The following is a 16,829-nucleotide window of genomic DNA, read 5'->3' as shown; positions in this document are numbered from 1 at the left end:
GACAAGACTTAAACACTAACATAATAAAGTGATTAAGTGTGTGTTTCACTGACCTGACGTGTCGTCACTGCTGCGATCTTTGCTGGGACTCAGAGTGTCTGACATGTCTGACTCTTTGGCATCCATCGGATTCCCTGTGGGGAGGGACACACAGACACACACACAGACACACAGACACACACACACACACACACACACACACACACAGGTTAGCCAGGGAAACAAAAGCAACCACCCAAAAAAAATACAGGAAGAAAAAATAAACCAGAAGCCAGACACAGAACACCAAAATAGAAAGGCACAGACAAAAATCCCACACATACGTGTATGTGTGTGAGCATACACACACAAACACACACACTTGTGTATAGTGCACTGACTGGATTATAGTGTGTGAGGCACACAGGGTTCAGGTGGTGGAACAGAAACAACAAAAGCAGCAGTTTAGAACAGCTTTAGTACCATTCACTTTGGTTGGGTTGGGGTAGAAAGGTAGGTAGAAAGGTAGTTGTGGTGGTTAAGGCTGTGGGCTAGAAATGCATTGTGGCAATTAGGATCCTCAAAAGTATAGAAATATAAAAATGTGTGTTTTGTGTCAAAGCCTCCACACGAGGTGGTGAGCCTGAGCATTGTGTGTCCGCAGAGAATCCAAAGGATGACAAACAGTCAGATCTCTCACAACAGAGGTCAAAGGTCAGAGGTCACTACAGGAGGATGTCTCCTTGTCAGCAGTTTTGTCCTTTGTGATTACTACTACACAAAAAGTCAGTCAGTGTAACTGGCTAACTCCCTAGTTGATTGAAAACAACTAAAACATTTGAAAATGAAACCCAGACGTGAGGATATTTTTTAACATTTAATAATACATTAACAAGAATTAAACAAGAACTGGCACAAAATATAATTATTGGTACATTTCAGTACACATTTAGCAGCTGGGACACAGAGAGCATGAAGCTGGATTCATACTTTTGCGTTAAGGGGTAATAATCCAGCTCAAGGCTGTGAGTCCGAGTGTTTGTGTCCTACCTTTGAGGCGATCAGGGCTGGCCAGCAGGTCGTCGTCCGCCGTCTGGTTGTTCTGTAGGTGGGCGTCCATCACTTCTACAAACACATATATACATTACCCGTTATTGATGATAGACTATGGTTCAGTTTGTGTTCAATGGTAAATTTAACACGCATTTCTATCTTAAAGTGTCACAAAATCAGCCACCTATTCACTGTTTTCACCAGATTAGACTAGCTCCAGGACTCAGAACACAGAAGGAAATTATTGATAACTACTTTTTTACTTGAAGCTGAGTTGAGCTCTTACCATCAAAGCTGGCCAGTTTGTGGATTGAAGAACTTACAGTCTCCTTCAGCTGTTTGACTGCTGCAGGGAGGTAGAAGAAAACCAGAGGAATCAGTGAATAAATCCAGTTTAAAATTTGTAAGAAAACAAACAGCTTTTGAACTTGAATTCAAATCTGCAAATGTCCAACGGGCCGACTTCACATCCTGATGATACAACAACCATCAGTCATTTGGACGTGTCTAAGGGCGAGTTATCAACTGGATTAGTGGTTGATTAGCAGAGATGTGAAGTGTACTGAACTCATGTTTTACTTTAGTTACTGAAGTTGCTCAAATACGTGAGGTTGTGCTCGTATTTTAGACATTGCAAAACCAACCAAAAGTACAGGCAAACCAGATTAATGACATGAAGAAATAAGTCCAGCATAACCTGTAAAAACTACTACATGATGAAAGAAAGTTTTTGAAATGTCATTGGGGGAAAAAAACAGGACCCATGGAATCTAGACCTCATAATTTTAACTTTTCAACAGGACTCAGCACAGTTAAATTTGATGCCTAGATGTCTTTTCATCTGCAAAAAGTGAGCTGTGCTGTTATCAGCTGCTCCCACAATAAACTTCAAAATCCACAAGTCTCAACTCATTTGGATTCATCTCTATGAAATCCTCCTAATCCACGTAAAGCCATATGCTCAGCAAATAAGTTAGGCTTCCTAGCAGCAAAGAAGAAAATTATTGTTTCACTGTTTTCAGTGTCAGTGAAAGTGCATTCAGTTCAACTGTGTCACTCCAGTAATGTCAGCGTCAGTAGACAGAGCAACACATATCTCAGCCAGCAGACTGGTCTATAATAATGTCCACTTTTAAAATGTCTACCACCAATAGAGGCCTTCTACACATCTTGTGCAACCAGCCACAACGGCAGCAAGAGGGACTGCCAGTAATGTTGCACAAACTATTAGAAACACTTGCAGGTAACTGGCAGCTGATAGCAAATGTCACTGCAGCCAACAAACAAACAAAAGAAGCGATAACAGCTCAACATGCTGCGGATGTTTGGCTGGTATTGTAGGCAGTCAAGGGAAGTTTCAACAGATACTTGAACTGCTTCAGCTATGAACACATTGTTAGCGTTTACATTGTTTATCATAAAAGCAGCTGAACAAGTTCTCTCTAAGCGAGGCGACCAGAGGAAAAGAAAGAACCAAAAGAAGGATGACAATAGAAATGCAAGAAGAGAGAAACGAGGAAGTTAGAACTAATCCAGTGAAAAGCTACAAAGGCAGCATGCAGAGAAAAAAAAAAAAAGAGAAGATCTACTAAAGAAGAAGAAAAGAAGAGTGTGTGAGTGATGTTTGAGAAGCTCAGAACAAACCAGTAGGCTGGAGGTACTGTTAAAGCCACAACATACCACTAAAATTGCCAAAGCACCAGTAAAACCCATTACTACCAGACAAGTAGTCAATGAGCTCATGTGGTTAAGCGAAAAACACGCCTTCAGCAGTGAGACACCAAAACAAACAAAGAAAAGAAGATTACTTTGCCTTAGACATATACAGTGATGTCTTTCCATAAACGGTGACATTGTTTCCGAGAGAGATGCTGATTTTCAAATAAGAATTTTCAATGCTTTGAGCACCACAAACTCAAATTCATTCATTCACGTTCATCGTGTTGACGTGGAGGCAGAAATCTCACAGCCTGCACTAATACTATTAGATGCTACTGCAGATAGGTGACAAAAAAACTATGTAATTTGACTGAGTTGACCTTTTAATACAAAATATATCTGGTAACGTACTAATCTGTACTACGACAGACAACGTGTACTGACAAAACTTTACTTTACAACAAAAGACAAACAGCTGCAAAGTCCTTATCAAAACATCTTGTCTGTCACGAATCTCTTTTCCTGCCTGTCAAGAAACTAGTTCTGCCAAGATGTCAAGATTTTGTCTTCGTGAAAAAGGTCAAGAGGCTCTTCAACTGTCTAGCTGGCTGTCGTTTGACAGATAGCCCTTCATCTGTCTTTAACCGTCTTCTCATATGTACACGATTTTGAGTTGTAAACATTCTTCCAAGGTTAAATTGCAGTTAATTGTTCTTAAACCAAAATCCACAAGCTGCTCCATCAAAGAAGGTTCCTCTGGAGAAGAAGCATGAATGTATGGAGTCTGTGTGTATGTGTATCTATGTATGCATGCATGTATGTATGCACATTTCCACCAGGAAAAGAAGAAAAAAGAATCAAGGTAAGTCAAATGATGAGAAAATTTGGAAGATTTTGAGAATGTAAAATGATTTTTTACTTCACAATGACAAAAGGTCAATTTTTTTTCTGGCAACGATGGTCGCCCGCGCGTGTGTGTGTGTGTGTGTGTGTGTGTGTGTGTGTGTGTGTGTGTGTGTGTGTGTGTGTGTGTGTGTGTGTGTGTGTGTGTGTGTGTGTGTGTGTGCGCGTGGCAGCATACAGCAGGAATGGATGTTTGTACTCACGCGGACACTCAATCAACTGTTGGATTCTAGTCGAGTCTCCTCCGCTGTTGTTAACATGACAGTTGTCTGATAGAAACACAGAGCACTGGCATTACTAAGATGACTATCAGAGTGGAGTTGGGTATTTATTTCAGACTTTATTGATTCTGCTTATCAATTCCTTCGACATATTTTGTTTCCATTCTTAAATAATATTCGATAAGATGCAGCCAACACATCTGAAGCAGATTGAGGGTTTCATTGTAATATTTTACTGATTCACTAACGAACACTCACTTTGGCCTGCTATATAGTGACAATATACACTTGTTGATGCAGGTATAGCCAGCTATATATGTATGAAGAGCAGAAGGTCAAATTCTTCATTTCTGGGATAGATAAGCAGAATCAATCACTTTCTTAATGAACACTGCGTTCCTACAAATTAGGAACGAGTTTCAATTCAGAATAAGCTCTCAATACCCAACCCTGTATTAGAGAGGAGATAGAAAGAGCCGAAGACAGACAGAGAAAGGACAGACAGATATAAGCAGGTAGAAAGCATGACAAAGCTAACGAGTTACAGAGAGATTGGTAACTACAAGGATAAAAAGATGCTCTTGTAACAAACAGACAGGGCAGAAATCAAAGCCATACAAGGCAGGTATTTTCAAACAAATAAAAAGTATAATACAGTGGTTCTGGACAGATACCACAACACTGTAACAACAGACAGGATGTGCACAGGCGGACAGCAGACAGACAGCTAGGCAGAAACCAGCCCAGTTTAAACATCATTATTTTAAATCAGTTTTTCAGAGTTTCTGCATCAAAGCAGACTCACAACTCTTTTTACTGATTATTTTTGTATGAAACTTTCAGGAAATCTGCTCCACACAAGATGTGACCAAAACAAAGAGTGAAATCCAAAGTGTCTCCTAAAAAACAAAAACTGGACTCACCAATGCCATAGGTCACCTGACATTATCTACGCTGACAATAAGCAGGATTTTTAGATCAAACAAAGGCTCAACCTCTTTATCGTCCCCACAACTTGCCTAGAAGACAAAATCTACAGTAAAATCACTTCTGACAAGTGGTATTACATTTTGTTCTATTAGGCACATCATACCATATCAGTTGTCTAATGCACATTAAACTACAACTACTAAGTAACAGTATAAATATATCTAAAGTGTGAACTTAAAACGGAATTATGACATTAGTAAAAGAAATATTTCTCAGGATCAAATCGAATTAAGCATTTCTGATAAACGTGACTTTGCCTTTCTTTACGGAAATCTTTTGTCTAGTTCTCCGTATTTTCAGTTGGATGAACTATAATGTCAATATTTTGTTTATCTAATCTAAAAATCTAAAATCGAATTTTATAGGTTTGATTTATACTATTTTATTATATCTATTCATTGAATAGCATTTTATTCTGTGATGTTTAAAAAGTATCTAGATTAGATTGTTCTTTAATTGTTCTGTACTTCTATAGGACTGTTGCACAAAAACCAAACTGTCTATTATTATGAAAACTAACTACCATGAATATCTTCATCTGGACCAACTGCACCATCATCGGTGTCTGTATCCTCCTCATCTTCGTCTTCCTCCTGGCTCTCAGGTGTCTGCAGACTCTGTTTGTCCTCGACAGGCTCCTCTACCGGTCCGTGGGAGACAATGTCGACATCTGTCATGTGACCAGATCAGATATATACGATTTTGTCGAGACTTTACCAGCTAAACACATGTTCAGAACAGAGTAAGGATCCAAATGACGGCAGGTTCCTTCACAAAGTGGCAACTGTGGCGAAGTGAGCAGTGAGACAGTCACCTCCAGCATTCATATTCAGTGTTGTCATTCAATCACCAGAAGTCAATCAGTGACCAAAAGCTCTTTTTCTCCAGAAGAAGAAAAAACAAGCAGTGGACAGTTTGGCAACCACAGAAACAACCCAGATTATACAGAAACCCCAACAAACCCTGTTCAGGCCTGACAGAGTGCCACCGTGCCCCTGAAACAACCTGTCTCCTCTGAAACAGCCATACCCAGCTGTTACACAACCCATCCTGTCATTCAAAGATCACGTTTTAATCCTTGTACAGCCTGGTGTTGATCCTGGGGTCTTAGGCTGGCGATTTTGGCATACTGGCGACAGTTGAAATTACAGGTCACGTGACACACTTTGACTAGGAAAGACGTTTTCCATACACAATCTTCAGAAAAGATTTTAGTCGAGTGTTTTAAACACTGAAATGTGAAATTTCTCTATGTATTATCACAGTCTGAGCCATTAGGGCCAATAAAAAAAAAAATCAACAGGCCGGATCAATATAGTATTTTCAGGCAGATAATGATTTTAATCCTTATGCACTACGAGGCCAAAAATGTGCAAGCCTAAAGAACTTTTTCAGCGTATGAATGAGATGCCATCTTGGTACAGCCAGTCCAGTTTTCGTAACACATCCATGGTACAGCCAGGTGTCCTGTCCAAATGTCCCTGAACAAGACACCTGTATGCTGTGTGTGTCATTACACAGGATGAACAGGATTTTACTTAAATCACAGCTAGTGGTGCTCACTGAAAACAGTGAAGAAAGGGTAAGATACTGTTCTTCTCTTCCTGTTCCCTGTACGTCTGCACTACACTGTGCATATTTTATTGGAATCACAGACAGCTGCACTGCACTGCTCCCTTAACATCTGTGGTATCTTTGCACGCTATGAAGTAAATGCACCAAATGACCAAACATCAACATATCTTATCTAGATATCTTGGCCACAATTTATTATCAACTATGAGGGGTCCTTATCAAGAAATGTTTATGCTTATGCTAAATAAATAAATAAGCCAATATTGGTGGGCTATAGTATATATTTCTTTGTCTATTTGTATATTATATTAATACATATTTATGTATGTTTTTAATTTCCAGTTAAGTATTTATTTTAGTAGTATTTAGTTTTTTTATTTTATTGTAATGACACCTATTCTTATATGTATGTGAATAAAGTCTGTAATTCTAATTCATAGATTGATAAAACAAAAACATTGTTTTTTCACACTTTTCTAACATTTGAGTACCTCTGTTTAGGTGGACTGATGATTTATCTTGCCAACAGTTGCAGACCTGCTTTAATAGTCAGCCTCCAGTGTGACTGTGTCGAGGTCTCTGAATGTAAAGCAGGAAAAAGTGACTTTTCCTGAAAAGTGAGTTGATTCTCTTTGAGTGGTTTAAGATCTTGACAGAAAAGTACCGTTAGATAAATGATAAAGGTCTCGACTGAATATGAATCAACATCACTTCCGCTTAAACTACCAGAGGATAATCTGAGGGCCGGACATTAAGCTACAACAAACAAGACCAAAACAGAAGAAGAAGAGTCAGATTTCCACTGTGACAGACAGAGAGACAGATGAAAAAAGAGAGAGGAGAGCAGCGAGCAACAGGAAGTTATGTGGACACCATGCAGGAAGTTGTCATGCATCATTAGTGCAGGATGAGGAAGTGAAGTTAGAGGCCACGGAAGAGACAAACAGCGGCGGAGAGGACGAGTGTCCCAGAGCAGACCACAGAAGTGAGGACTCACCGAGACTGTTGTTCTCTTTAATGCTTTTCTCTTGTAGCTGTTCTAACCGCACTGTAAACAACAACAACAACAACAGCAGAGAGAAGCGTTGACTGACAGGAAGTCCCAGCCGAGCCCCCGATTGGTCAAAGATGTGTTGACCACCAGTTGTTATGGTAACTCTTGTGTTAAGTGACTGGCTTGCAGGGTGCAGTTTGTCAGCTTGTTAAAAGTTAGGGCAGGTCTGTGTTTGTCTGTGTTTGTGTGTTTGTGTGTGTGTGTGTGCATGTGCGTGTGTGTGTGCGCGTGTGTGTACCCTGCAGGGCGGCAAGCCTCTCGTTGGTGAAGTCATTGTCGGCCTGCAGAGCTTCGATGCGAGCCTGGAGAACCTGCTCCTTCTCCTCCATCTCCTCGATCCGCAGCTCCAACTCCCTCTTCTCCGTCGCTCCCCGCTGGGTCAGCTCCTCCTGCCGGCCCTCCGCCACCTGGAGGAGGAGAGGTGGAGGAGAGTGTGAAAGGGAGGGAGGTTAGGAGGGAGAATGACACAGCAGGAGAGGGGAATAAGGCAGAGGACAGAGAGGAGCAAGTAAATAGAAAAAGATGAGAGGTAGAAGAGGGCCAGGATTAAAGGAGGAGAGAGGAAGGGAGAGAGGAGAGGGAGGAGAGAAACGAGGATAGAATTAAATGTCAGAAGGAGGGAAAAGAGAAGAGGAGCAAGACAGGAAGATGAGAAAGAGTAGACCGACAAATAAATTAAAAACAATTATAATAAAAGCAAGCAAGAACCATAAAGTATATAAAATATATTTGGCTCCAAACAATCTGCAAATTTAAATATATTCAGAATTAAATCAAATACTACTGCAGGGAAATGAAATCCTATGTCAGAGTAACATCACACACCATTTAACGTCCTTAGGTACCTTAATTTTGTCACTGAGCTCTTTGATCTCATTGACGGCAGCGTTGTACTTATTGGCGAGCTCCCTCAGCTCCTCCTGGCCCCTCTCAGACATCTCCTTCAGGTGGGTGCATTCATCCTCTGTGTTGCTGAGTGAGCGCTGCAGAACAGCAGAAACAAAAAAACATTTTGGTTCCACCAAATGACCACTGCTCATCATAGAGTGTTCATACTGTATGGATGCGCGTGTCCTACCTCCACCTCAGACAGCTTCCTGACCACCTCGATCTTCTCCTGCAGGACTCTCCTCAGAGACTCCTTCGCCGTCGTCTCGTAGTTGTGTTTGTCCTCCTGAAGAGCCAAGAGCTCCTTACGGATCCCTTCCTCCGTCTGGGACTGTGAGAAAAGAGGAAAAGGTTTTTTAAGAGTGGATAGTAATTTTTATTTAATTTTGATACATCAATTGCAGGAGAATTTGTTATTTCCATCAAGAGATATTTTGACAGAGCCACAAGAGTGTGTCAAGTCAATTTCATTTATATAGCCCAATATCACAAATTGGCCTCAGGCAATCCGTATAGCATACGACATTCGCTGTCCTTAGACCCTCGATTCAGATATAGAAGAAACTTCAGGAAGAGCAACAAAGGAGGGATCCATCTCCCAGGACGGACAGACATGCAAGAGATGTCCCATGTACATAGACCAACATAATGAAAGTACAGCATGGTTAATCATGGTGAGCGTGTATATTACCTTAGAGTAAGCCTGTAGCTGACTGCCCATCACCTCCAGTCTGGAGAGTAGACGGTCTTCATCAATCAGAGCCTGGTGTACACATAGATTTAGAGATTAATGATATTTACAAGTTGGAACATGTCATTTCCATATGATGTGCAGCAATGTAGTGCAAATGTGTACAATGTACTTTTGATGCCTCAGAGTGCAGGCTACCTATGAGAGATCAACAGGTAAGGTGAGTATGGAGGGTTCAAGTCAGAGGTGGGAAATCAGAATACAATATCACAATATGCTCTAAATGTAGACAATGGTATCAATAAACAGGCAATTGTGTGATATGCAGTATAATGCATCTAAGATATATCATGTTATCTGTGTGACTACAGAAACCACACCCCCAAAATGGTAAAATGCATTTTCTGAGAGCTGGAAATCTATCATATATTTGGTTCATTCAGTGATTAATACAGAGAATGTCTGAGCACAGAGACAGCAACATGTACACAGCTGCCATCACTGCCAAACATTACTAAACAGATAAACTGATCAAAGGCTGATCTGCCTGATAGAGTGAAAACAGCTGGACTTACAACTCTGAGGATGTATCATGACATTTGTACCTCTCTGTGTAACAGTACAGGGCTAAAGTATGATAATGGTATTTCGTACCTGCCAGCTGCTCTCTGAGGCCTCCTGAGTGTTGGCTAACAGACGCTGCAGAGTGGCTAATTTCTGCTCCAACATCTGCTCTCTGTGTAAGGCCTCCTGTGCACCAGAGAGACGGGGAGAGATGAGTAATCAATTCATCAAATAAGAAAAATCAGGAGGGAAAAACAGGTTAATTTATACATTTATAGTGAAGAGAGCAAGGTCTGAAATTTGTTTACATTTAACTAAAAGGTGCTTTAATTTTCAATGAACTTAGTAATCATATCATAAACTGATACAAAATTAGTGCATTAGTTGACTTAAATAGTTATATTAGTTACACATCAGTGAGCAGCATCTGTCAACCTGCTAATCTCGACAGACTTAATTGACCTGAACAAACAGACAAATACCAAGAGGAAATCACATCATTGAGGGGAACAGGTTTTTGATCAAAATCCCAAAAATGTGAAAATCAAAATGTTCACGTTAGTTAAGGTTGCAGAATTTGCTATCTGAAATTAAAAATGTGGTATAACATGTCTGACTCCTTTTAGATTTGCTGCCTTATCATTTTAATGTAGTTCCACAGAATGACCAGTAGGTGTCAGTGTGTTACCTGTAGATACTGGGAGAGCTGGAACAGTTCCTGAGAATACATGCTGGGAGTGTTGGCTGCAACCTAGAAAAACACAAACACACCATGGCAACAGATTGAAAGTGGTCTAGAGTTCATTCAGCCTTGTGGTTGAACTGAAGGCGGACAAAAGAATATGCTGTACACACACACAACACACAGCAGACAGGGACACAGACGGTGCAACACAAGCATCTCTCTCCCTCACATGCACACTCGATGTTTTAGTATTCTGATCATAAAACTCAGTAGCAAAGGGGATGAGCTCTGAATCTCCTGCACTAAAGCTAGAGGCCTAAAAACTACACTATAAGTCACACAGTATGTCATACAGTATACAGTAGCACCATCGATCAAACTGGTGGGCCAGTGAGCCGGTTGTACTCGACTACACAGCAGTCACCTGTCCCAAGCATGAGTCCGCTTTAAAGGAATAGTTCAACAGTAGTTCCAGCACGCAACTCCCCCTAAAACCACAAACTGTGTTTTTTACATTTCCGTTTGTGTATGGATTTGTTAATTACTGAGCTTCAGAGGTGTTGGTAGCTGTATTTCTGAACTTCAGACACAGCCTGGCTAACAGTCCCCCCCGTTTGCAGTCTTTATGCTAAGTTAAGCTAACCAAGTCCTGACTACGGCTATGTTCTTAACAATTTTTACTATTTTGGACACTGATCCTGAGCACACAGTGGTGAAACCACTGCTACATGTGGTCTTCTCCAAAAACCACATTCTGTCTGTGCATTCAATACATTTCATACATTATTTAAGTCATTGTGACAGCCTGGGTGTGTGTGCGTGTGTGTTTCTGGGTGTGTGATCCAGTGTGTCTTTTGAGACCCGGGAGGTGCAAGGACCCTGTTGTAGGACACTTAATTATGTTAGAGAAGTGGTTCAAATGTAATCACAGCTCCTCCCTGACTGACACACACACACACACACACCACACACACAACACACGCACACGCACACGCACGCACGCACGCACGCACGCACACAGTCAGCTGCAGTCTACATTCCTCAGACAGGTTACACTGAGGCCCTGTTGTTCTCACTGGAGGGAAACACAGAACTGAGCAAGGCAGCAGAGAAAGCTAACATGGTGTAGTATGGTAACATACAGTATGGACTTTAACAATTAGCCTGGCTCTGTACCGCACAATATAATATAGTCTGTGTTTGATTAACAGCAGCTGGCTGCCAGAGTGCCAGTGTTATACCGTAGGAACAAAATAAACAAACTTGTGCTGTACATGTCACTAGTGTGTTGTTAGTGGTATTGAAGAGGAAGAACCACACCAGCATCTAACCCTCCAAAGTGACATTTGCAGGACATTTACTTGCTATTTCATGTGCAGCAGCTGAGCAGCTAATTAGCTATCAAGCCTGCAAACAGCCGTTAGCAGTGCACTTTAAAATGTTTGTTTGGTTACTTGTTCAACAAGTTCAGGTGCAGGACAAGACTTGTGTTCATGCGAAATAAGGAGACTTTAGCAGGAAAGCTAATGTGGAATGTGTAAGATTTGATTGGCTGTCTCGAAATAAGGTCTCCATCTACGTAGACGGATACCAGAATGGTATTCTATCAAATTAATGCAAAACAAGGGGGCGTCACCATGAAACAAAAAAAAAAATACAAAATATAACTTTTTCTGATTTGTTCCCAAAGAAGACCACAGGACAAGTGATTCAGAGAGCAGATAAGTATGATATGGCAGACAAAAGAGAATGATATTTAATTTCAGTTGGACTTTAAATAGTTTTGAAGACACCTAAAGACACAAAGTGCTCAGAGTGAACAGAGGGAAAAAAGAAATGTCCCCCCCTTATCCACATGAAAGACTTGTATAGTGCAGCAGCAGAAACTGGCAGTTATCCCTGCATACCTCCATCAGCTGACTACTCCACTCCGTGTTTGTGTGTGTGTGTGTGTGTGTGTGTGTGTGTGTGTGTGTGTGTGTGTGTGTGTGTGTGTGTGTGTGTGTGTGTGTGTGTGTGTGTGTGTGCAAAGACTACCTATGTGTGCAAAAAGTAACCAACACACACACACACAAACAAACTCAGATCCGTCACTGATGACGGGGCAAACAACTTGCACACGGGACAGAACAGGACAACGACAACGACAACGACAACAACAACAACAACAACAACAACAACAACACACATTTCGGTTCTTACCTTGTCTACAGGTAGTGGTAACGGAGCCTGGATGACACTGAAAGAGGGAGAGAGAGGAGAAAACAGTTTGTCACCATGGAAACAGCAGGGAGGGAAGACACATGGAGTAACCATGGCGACAGAAGAAAAGAAAAATGGTTCTTGAAGGTCTTGTGACACTTTTTCTCACCTCCTTGTTAAATAAAAACCTCATCTCAGCAAATTGAAGTAATTCATGTGAAAAACACACTATGAGCACAGAGGAACCACTGCCTGAACAGGCTTCAGGCTAAAGGGTCAGTCCAGCAGATAAACACTGACAGTGGCTGTTAGGTGTGTTAAATCAGCGTGTTGAAGTGACGGAACATCAAACAGTCGTTCATTAAGCAAACAGAGATTCCTCAAAGTACAATTAAAGTCAATGAGGGATGTGAAAGTTCACTCACACTGTGCAGCCTGAGCTCAGCTTTACGAACGACAAGTCATTCAAGGTTTAGATAGCTCAGCCAATCACAGTGTGAGACAGTGTGTGGTAAGGTTTACATCACTAACGTGTCGCAGGAAAAGCACAGAGAAATTTGAAAAACAAAAAGGACGAGCTTCGCAAAGGCAAATTAAGAACAATTAGAAAAAGATGCGACATGTGTCCATGTGGGTTTTTTTTGTTCACACAGCACTTAACCAACACCAGCTATGAGTCACATTGCGGGGAAAACTGGCCACCTACAGTGAACATGACCTCTGCCATTTAGTGGAGATATTTATCTAAAGTACTGTATCCTACAGCAACACAAGGTCACATGGGTTTGTTTTAGTGGGGGTGAAGATAATCCAGAATTTACCTGGAAACAGTCCGAGTTTAGGAATGAAGGTAAACTTGACTCTGGGAAAAATATGACCCGACTCTGTAAATGTGTAACTACCAAACAGTCGGAGAGGTGGAGACTGCTGCAGCTCCTACAACTACTATGAGGAAATAACACAAGCCTCCCCCAGTAAATTCATAATGCAACGCCTCTGACATTCATATTCAAATGTTTTAAATATTTGTGTACTGACTTTAATAATAATATATTACTACTTTGATTTCATATTGTCCACCACTTAAATATACTCGTTTATCCCTTGCAAGATCACGGGGGGGGAGTCTATCCCGGCTCACATTGGGTGAGAGGTGCAGAGCACAAAGGTCACCAGTCTGTCACCAGGCTGATAAATACAGACAAGCATTTAACCTCATTCACACTTATAGTCAGTTGAGAGGGAACCAGACCACCCGGATCAAATCCACAGGCGCAGAGGCACAGTTCTGCATTTGAACCTTGTGCTACCCACCGTACTACTGTGCTGCCTGTGTTTTCATACTGTTTTTCATCTGTATCAGGAGCCAGTTGCACCAGCTGTTTGTAGCTCAACCTTATCCTATTTATAATATATTTACTAATTGGAGATTTACTCTCATAAATTAAATTTCATTCAATTAAAATGGTTTGCAGCACACACGTAGGTGTTAGCTGGTTCGAGCAGAAAATGGATGTGAATATTTACTGACAAACCTAGCTACTAAAGAACCTGTTTGGTAAAAGAGGTAATACATTGTCGACATATCTGACCTGAATGTAACGAGAAAGGAGTACTTTCATTAGTGATTGATGCTTTGTGCTCAAGGCCAAAGCTTAGGTGAGTGCGTTGGATAAAAAACACTTCAAAAGTATAAGCCACAGTGCAGGTTCTCTGCAGAGATCAGGGTTTGTGTTAACTGCTGTTCTCCTTCAGCGTGACAAACTACTTCCACAGAGCAACATCATCCATCACAGTAAACACCCTGGACTTTCTGTTTGATCCTGAGCTGAGTTAAGTGTTTTCATAGCAGAGCTGCATTACATTGAGCTCTGCTGCCTGTCGATCACCTGACACTCAGGAGGAATTGCAAGAATCCTCCAGGAAATAATCCTCCTGAACATGTCGCCTTACAAACTTCACTTTTATCTAGTCTTATTTAATAAGTCTCTGTGAGCTGGGACAGCAGGTCATTTCATGCTACATTTCATAGTAAAAATAAATGTTACAGAAATCATAACTACCTGCAGTATACTTTGCAAAGGGGTTACTTAAACTGGACAGACAGAAAAAATGGCTTTAATTCACAGTGTAACAAATTACTTTTTGCCATCTCAATTTGATATTTAGTGGCATTTTTATTCCAACTTCTTTCTGATTGCTGGACACCGGTGGTGGGACTTTCTGACGAGGACTTAATGACTCCATCTTACAGTGCGATTCCAACAATTTGTTTCTGCTAAATTCATTCAGTCACAGTGGTCTGTCACGCTGTAATTTGCATCACCGTGACAATCACTCTGCATATTGTTGTCTTATTCATCACCGCTGACAGCAGCAGTTCTGTCACTCAAACAGCATCATCACAGCGGGAGGCCCCCCGTTCATAATTAGATTTTTTTTCAGTTCATGAATATGTATCAAATAGGCCTTTTACACAGTAGGAATTTGACAGCCTGTAACCTGGGGCTACACATAATCTGAACTCATGAGGTTGAACTCATTACCAGGTTTTTACTTTGGTTTTCACTGTATTTTACACCGAGGATGTTTCAGATATACTTCATTAAATAAGGTGACAGTGGGACTGACATCATTTTTAGCCATGCTAGGGCATGACTCTAGGCAATGTTGGTCTGTCTGACGGTCAGTCGGTCAACCACTTTGGTCCACACTGAAATATCTCAACAGCTGCTGGATGGACTGCCAAAAAATGTGTACAGACATTCACGATTCCTAGACAATGTATCCCAATGATGTTGGAGATCCCCACATCATTATCATACCTGTTAAACATCAGCATGTTAGTATCGTCCTGTTCATGTTAGCCTTTAGCTCAAAGCGCCGCTGTACAGCCTTGGAGAGTTGCTAGCTTGACTGTAGACTCTCAGTCTTGTTATGAGCTGTTTGGTAGGTGAGACAAATCAACGGCTGTGGGACAACAGTGAAAAAATGCTGGGGCATCCTAGTGTTCTACAGGTTTAAGAACCACAACGTCTCCTGTTGTAGTCTGGCCACAGACTTTTGCTGCATGGAGGCTTAAACTCCAGGGTGTCGTGAAAACTGAATTTAGGTTAAAGCTCCAAAGCAGGTTCTGTCTACATCAAGCAAATCACTAATTTTCAGTCATCATCAAACACTGACTGCAAGGACCAGACCAGCGCTGCTCCAAAATAACACATTTTAAAACATCATAACATGACCTAAATTCACAGCTCTTCAACTGTGGCTCACAAGAACATCAACTCCACATAGAACACACACACACCTCACAAACACACATTCACAGCAGCCGGTCCACAGGATTCAGTCATCCACATCAGATCTAGCAGAGTGCTTTTTGCCAGCGGTCCAGCAGGGACTGATGATGGAAAACACTGGCAGGAGTTTCCATCTGTATCCTGCTCCGATATTTCTAACACTGCAACTCAGACCTGTCGTGGAGAACTCATGAAGCTGTCTTGGAGAGCATTTTTACTTGTCTCATATATGGCTCAGCATAAAACCTCAATGGTTATTTATTTATTACAAATATGTCTGTAGCACAGACTATAAAAACTGTCAAGTACCAAAAGCTGGCATCGAATGTCTCATCAGATTTGTCCTCTTCTTTACTTTTTATTTTATATAACAGTTTCCTGATATAAATTCACACTATCTTTAGACAAAGTTCTTGTACGGTGTCTTGTGTTGTGTCAATACTAGTGCTGAAACCAGTGGTGGATCAATCGTTTAGTCAATCAACAGAAAAGCAAGAACAATTTTGATAAATCGATGAATTACTACTAAACAAACAACTTGTCATGGAAAAAGGCGAAACATTTTCAACTTCTTAAAATGTGAGGAGACATGGTGCTTCCCTCTGTTTTCTATCATTGTAAATCTTTAATCCTTTATGTCTTTGTTTATTACTTGTAAGAAGACTCTCACTCTCTAGGAGGAAGACCAAAGTTCATTCCTTGGATTAAAGAACTGTCCATAACTCTACCTCTGGGTGTTATTACTTAGATTATCAAAAAAGTACACAATCGCTCTTAAAATATTTGAGGTCCCTTTATATGGAGAATGTAGATTTAAGTAATGTGATGAATGTGGTGGGCGAGGTATAAATACAAGTGGTCCTCTGTAGTTACCTGAACTCCTTTTATTATTTGATTGTTCTGTTTCATGTGAATGATCTCTGAATTTCAACGTAACTACAAGGGAACCCTACTATATACTACTGTATATAATAAACCACAAAAGAGATGCTTTCCACACAGCTGCTGCTTCAGATTTGCTCACTCATGTTTTTACCTGCAGATAGCATGACTAACAAACCCAACA

The 16,829-nt window shown here is 40.9% G+C and overlaps 1 protein-coding gene across 2 annotated transcripts in view; it reads right to left on the bottom strand.

Annotated features, from left to right (window-relative positions):
- Window positions 1-16,829, bottom strand: part of slmapa (sarcolemma associated protein a) — a 53,592-nt gene that overhangs the window by 12,691 nt on the left and 24,072 nt on the right. For both annotated transcript variants that reach the window (XM_070901859.1, XM_070901858.1), the window contains exons 4-16: window positions 12,465-12,501; window positions 10,266-10,328; window positions 9,668-9,763; window positions 9,014-9,085; window positions 8,513-8,653; window positions 8,280-8,417; window positions 7,673-7,841; window positions 7,378-7,428; window positions 5,329-5,475; window positions 3,798-3,863; window positions 1,319-1,378; window positions 1,030-1,104; window positions 54-134 (exon numbers count right to left, since the gene is read on the bottom strand). In XM_070901859.1, coding sequence (XP_070757960.1) covers window positions 54-134; window positions 1,030-1,104; window positions 1,319-1,378; window positions 3,798-3,863; window positions 5,329-5,475; window positions 7,378-7,428; window positions 7,673-7,841; window positions 8,280-8,417; window positions 8,513-8,653; window positions 9,014-9,085; window positions 9,668-9,763; window positions 10,266-10,328; window positions 12,465-12,501 — 1,196 coding nt within the window. The remainder of the gene's footprint in view (window positions 1-53; window positions 135-1,029; window positions 1,105-1,318; window positions 1,379-3,797; window positions 3,864-5,328; window positions 5,476-7,377; window positions 7,429-7,672; window positions 7,842-8,279; window positions 8,418-8,512; window positions 8,654-9,013; window positions 9,086-9,667; window positions 9,764-10,265; window positions 10,329-12,464; window positions 12,502-16,829) is intronic.

The sequence above is a fragment of the Enoplosus armatus genome, chromosome 3 (genome assembly GCF_043641665.1).
Source record: "Enoplosus armatus isolate fEnoArm2 chromosome 3, fEnoArm2.hap1, whole genome shotgun sequence".
Classification (NCBI taxonomy): domain Eukaryota; kingdom Metazoa; phylum Chordata; class Actinopteri; order Centrarchiformes; family Enoplosidae; genus Enoplosus; species Enoplosus armatus.
The sequence above is the reverse complement of the archived record's forward strand: the minus strand, read 5'-3'. Positions and strand labels throughout refer to the sequence as shown.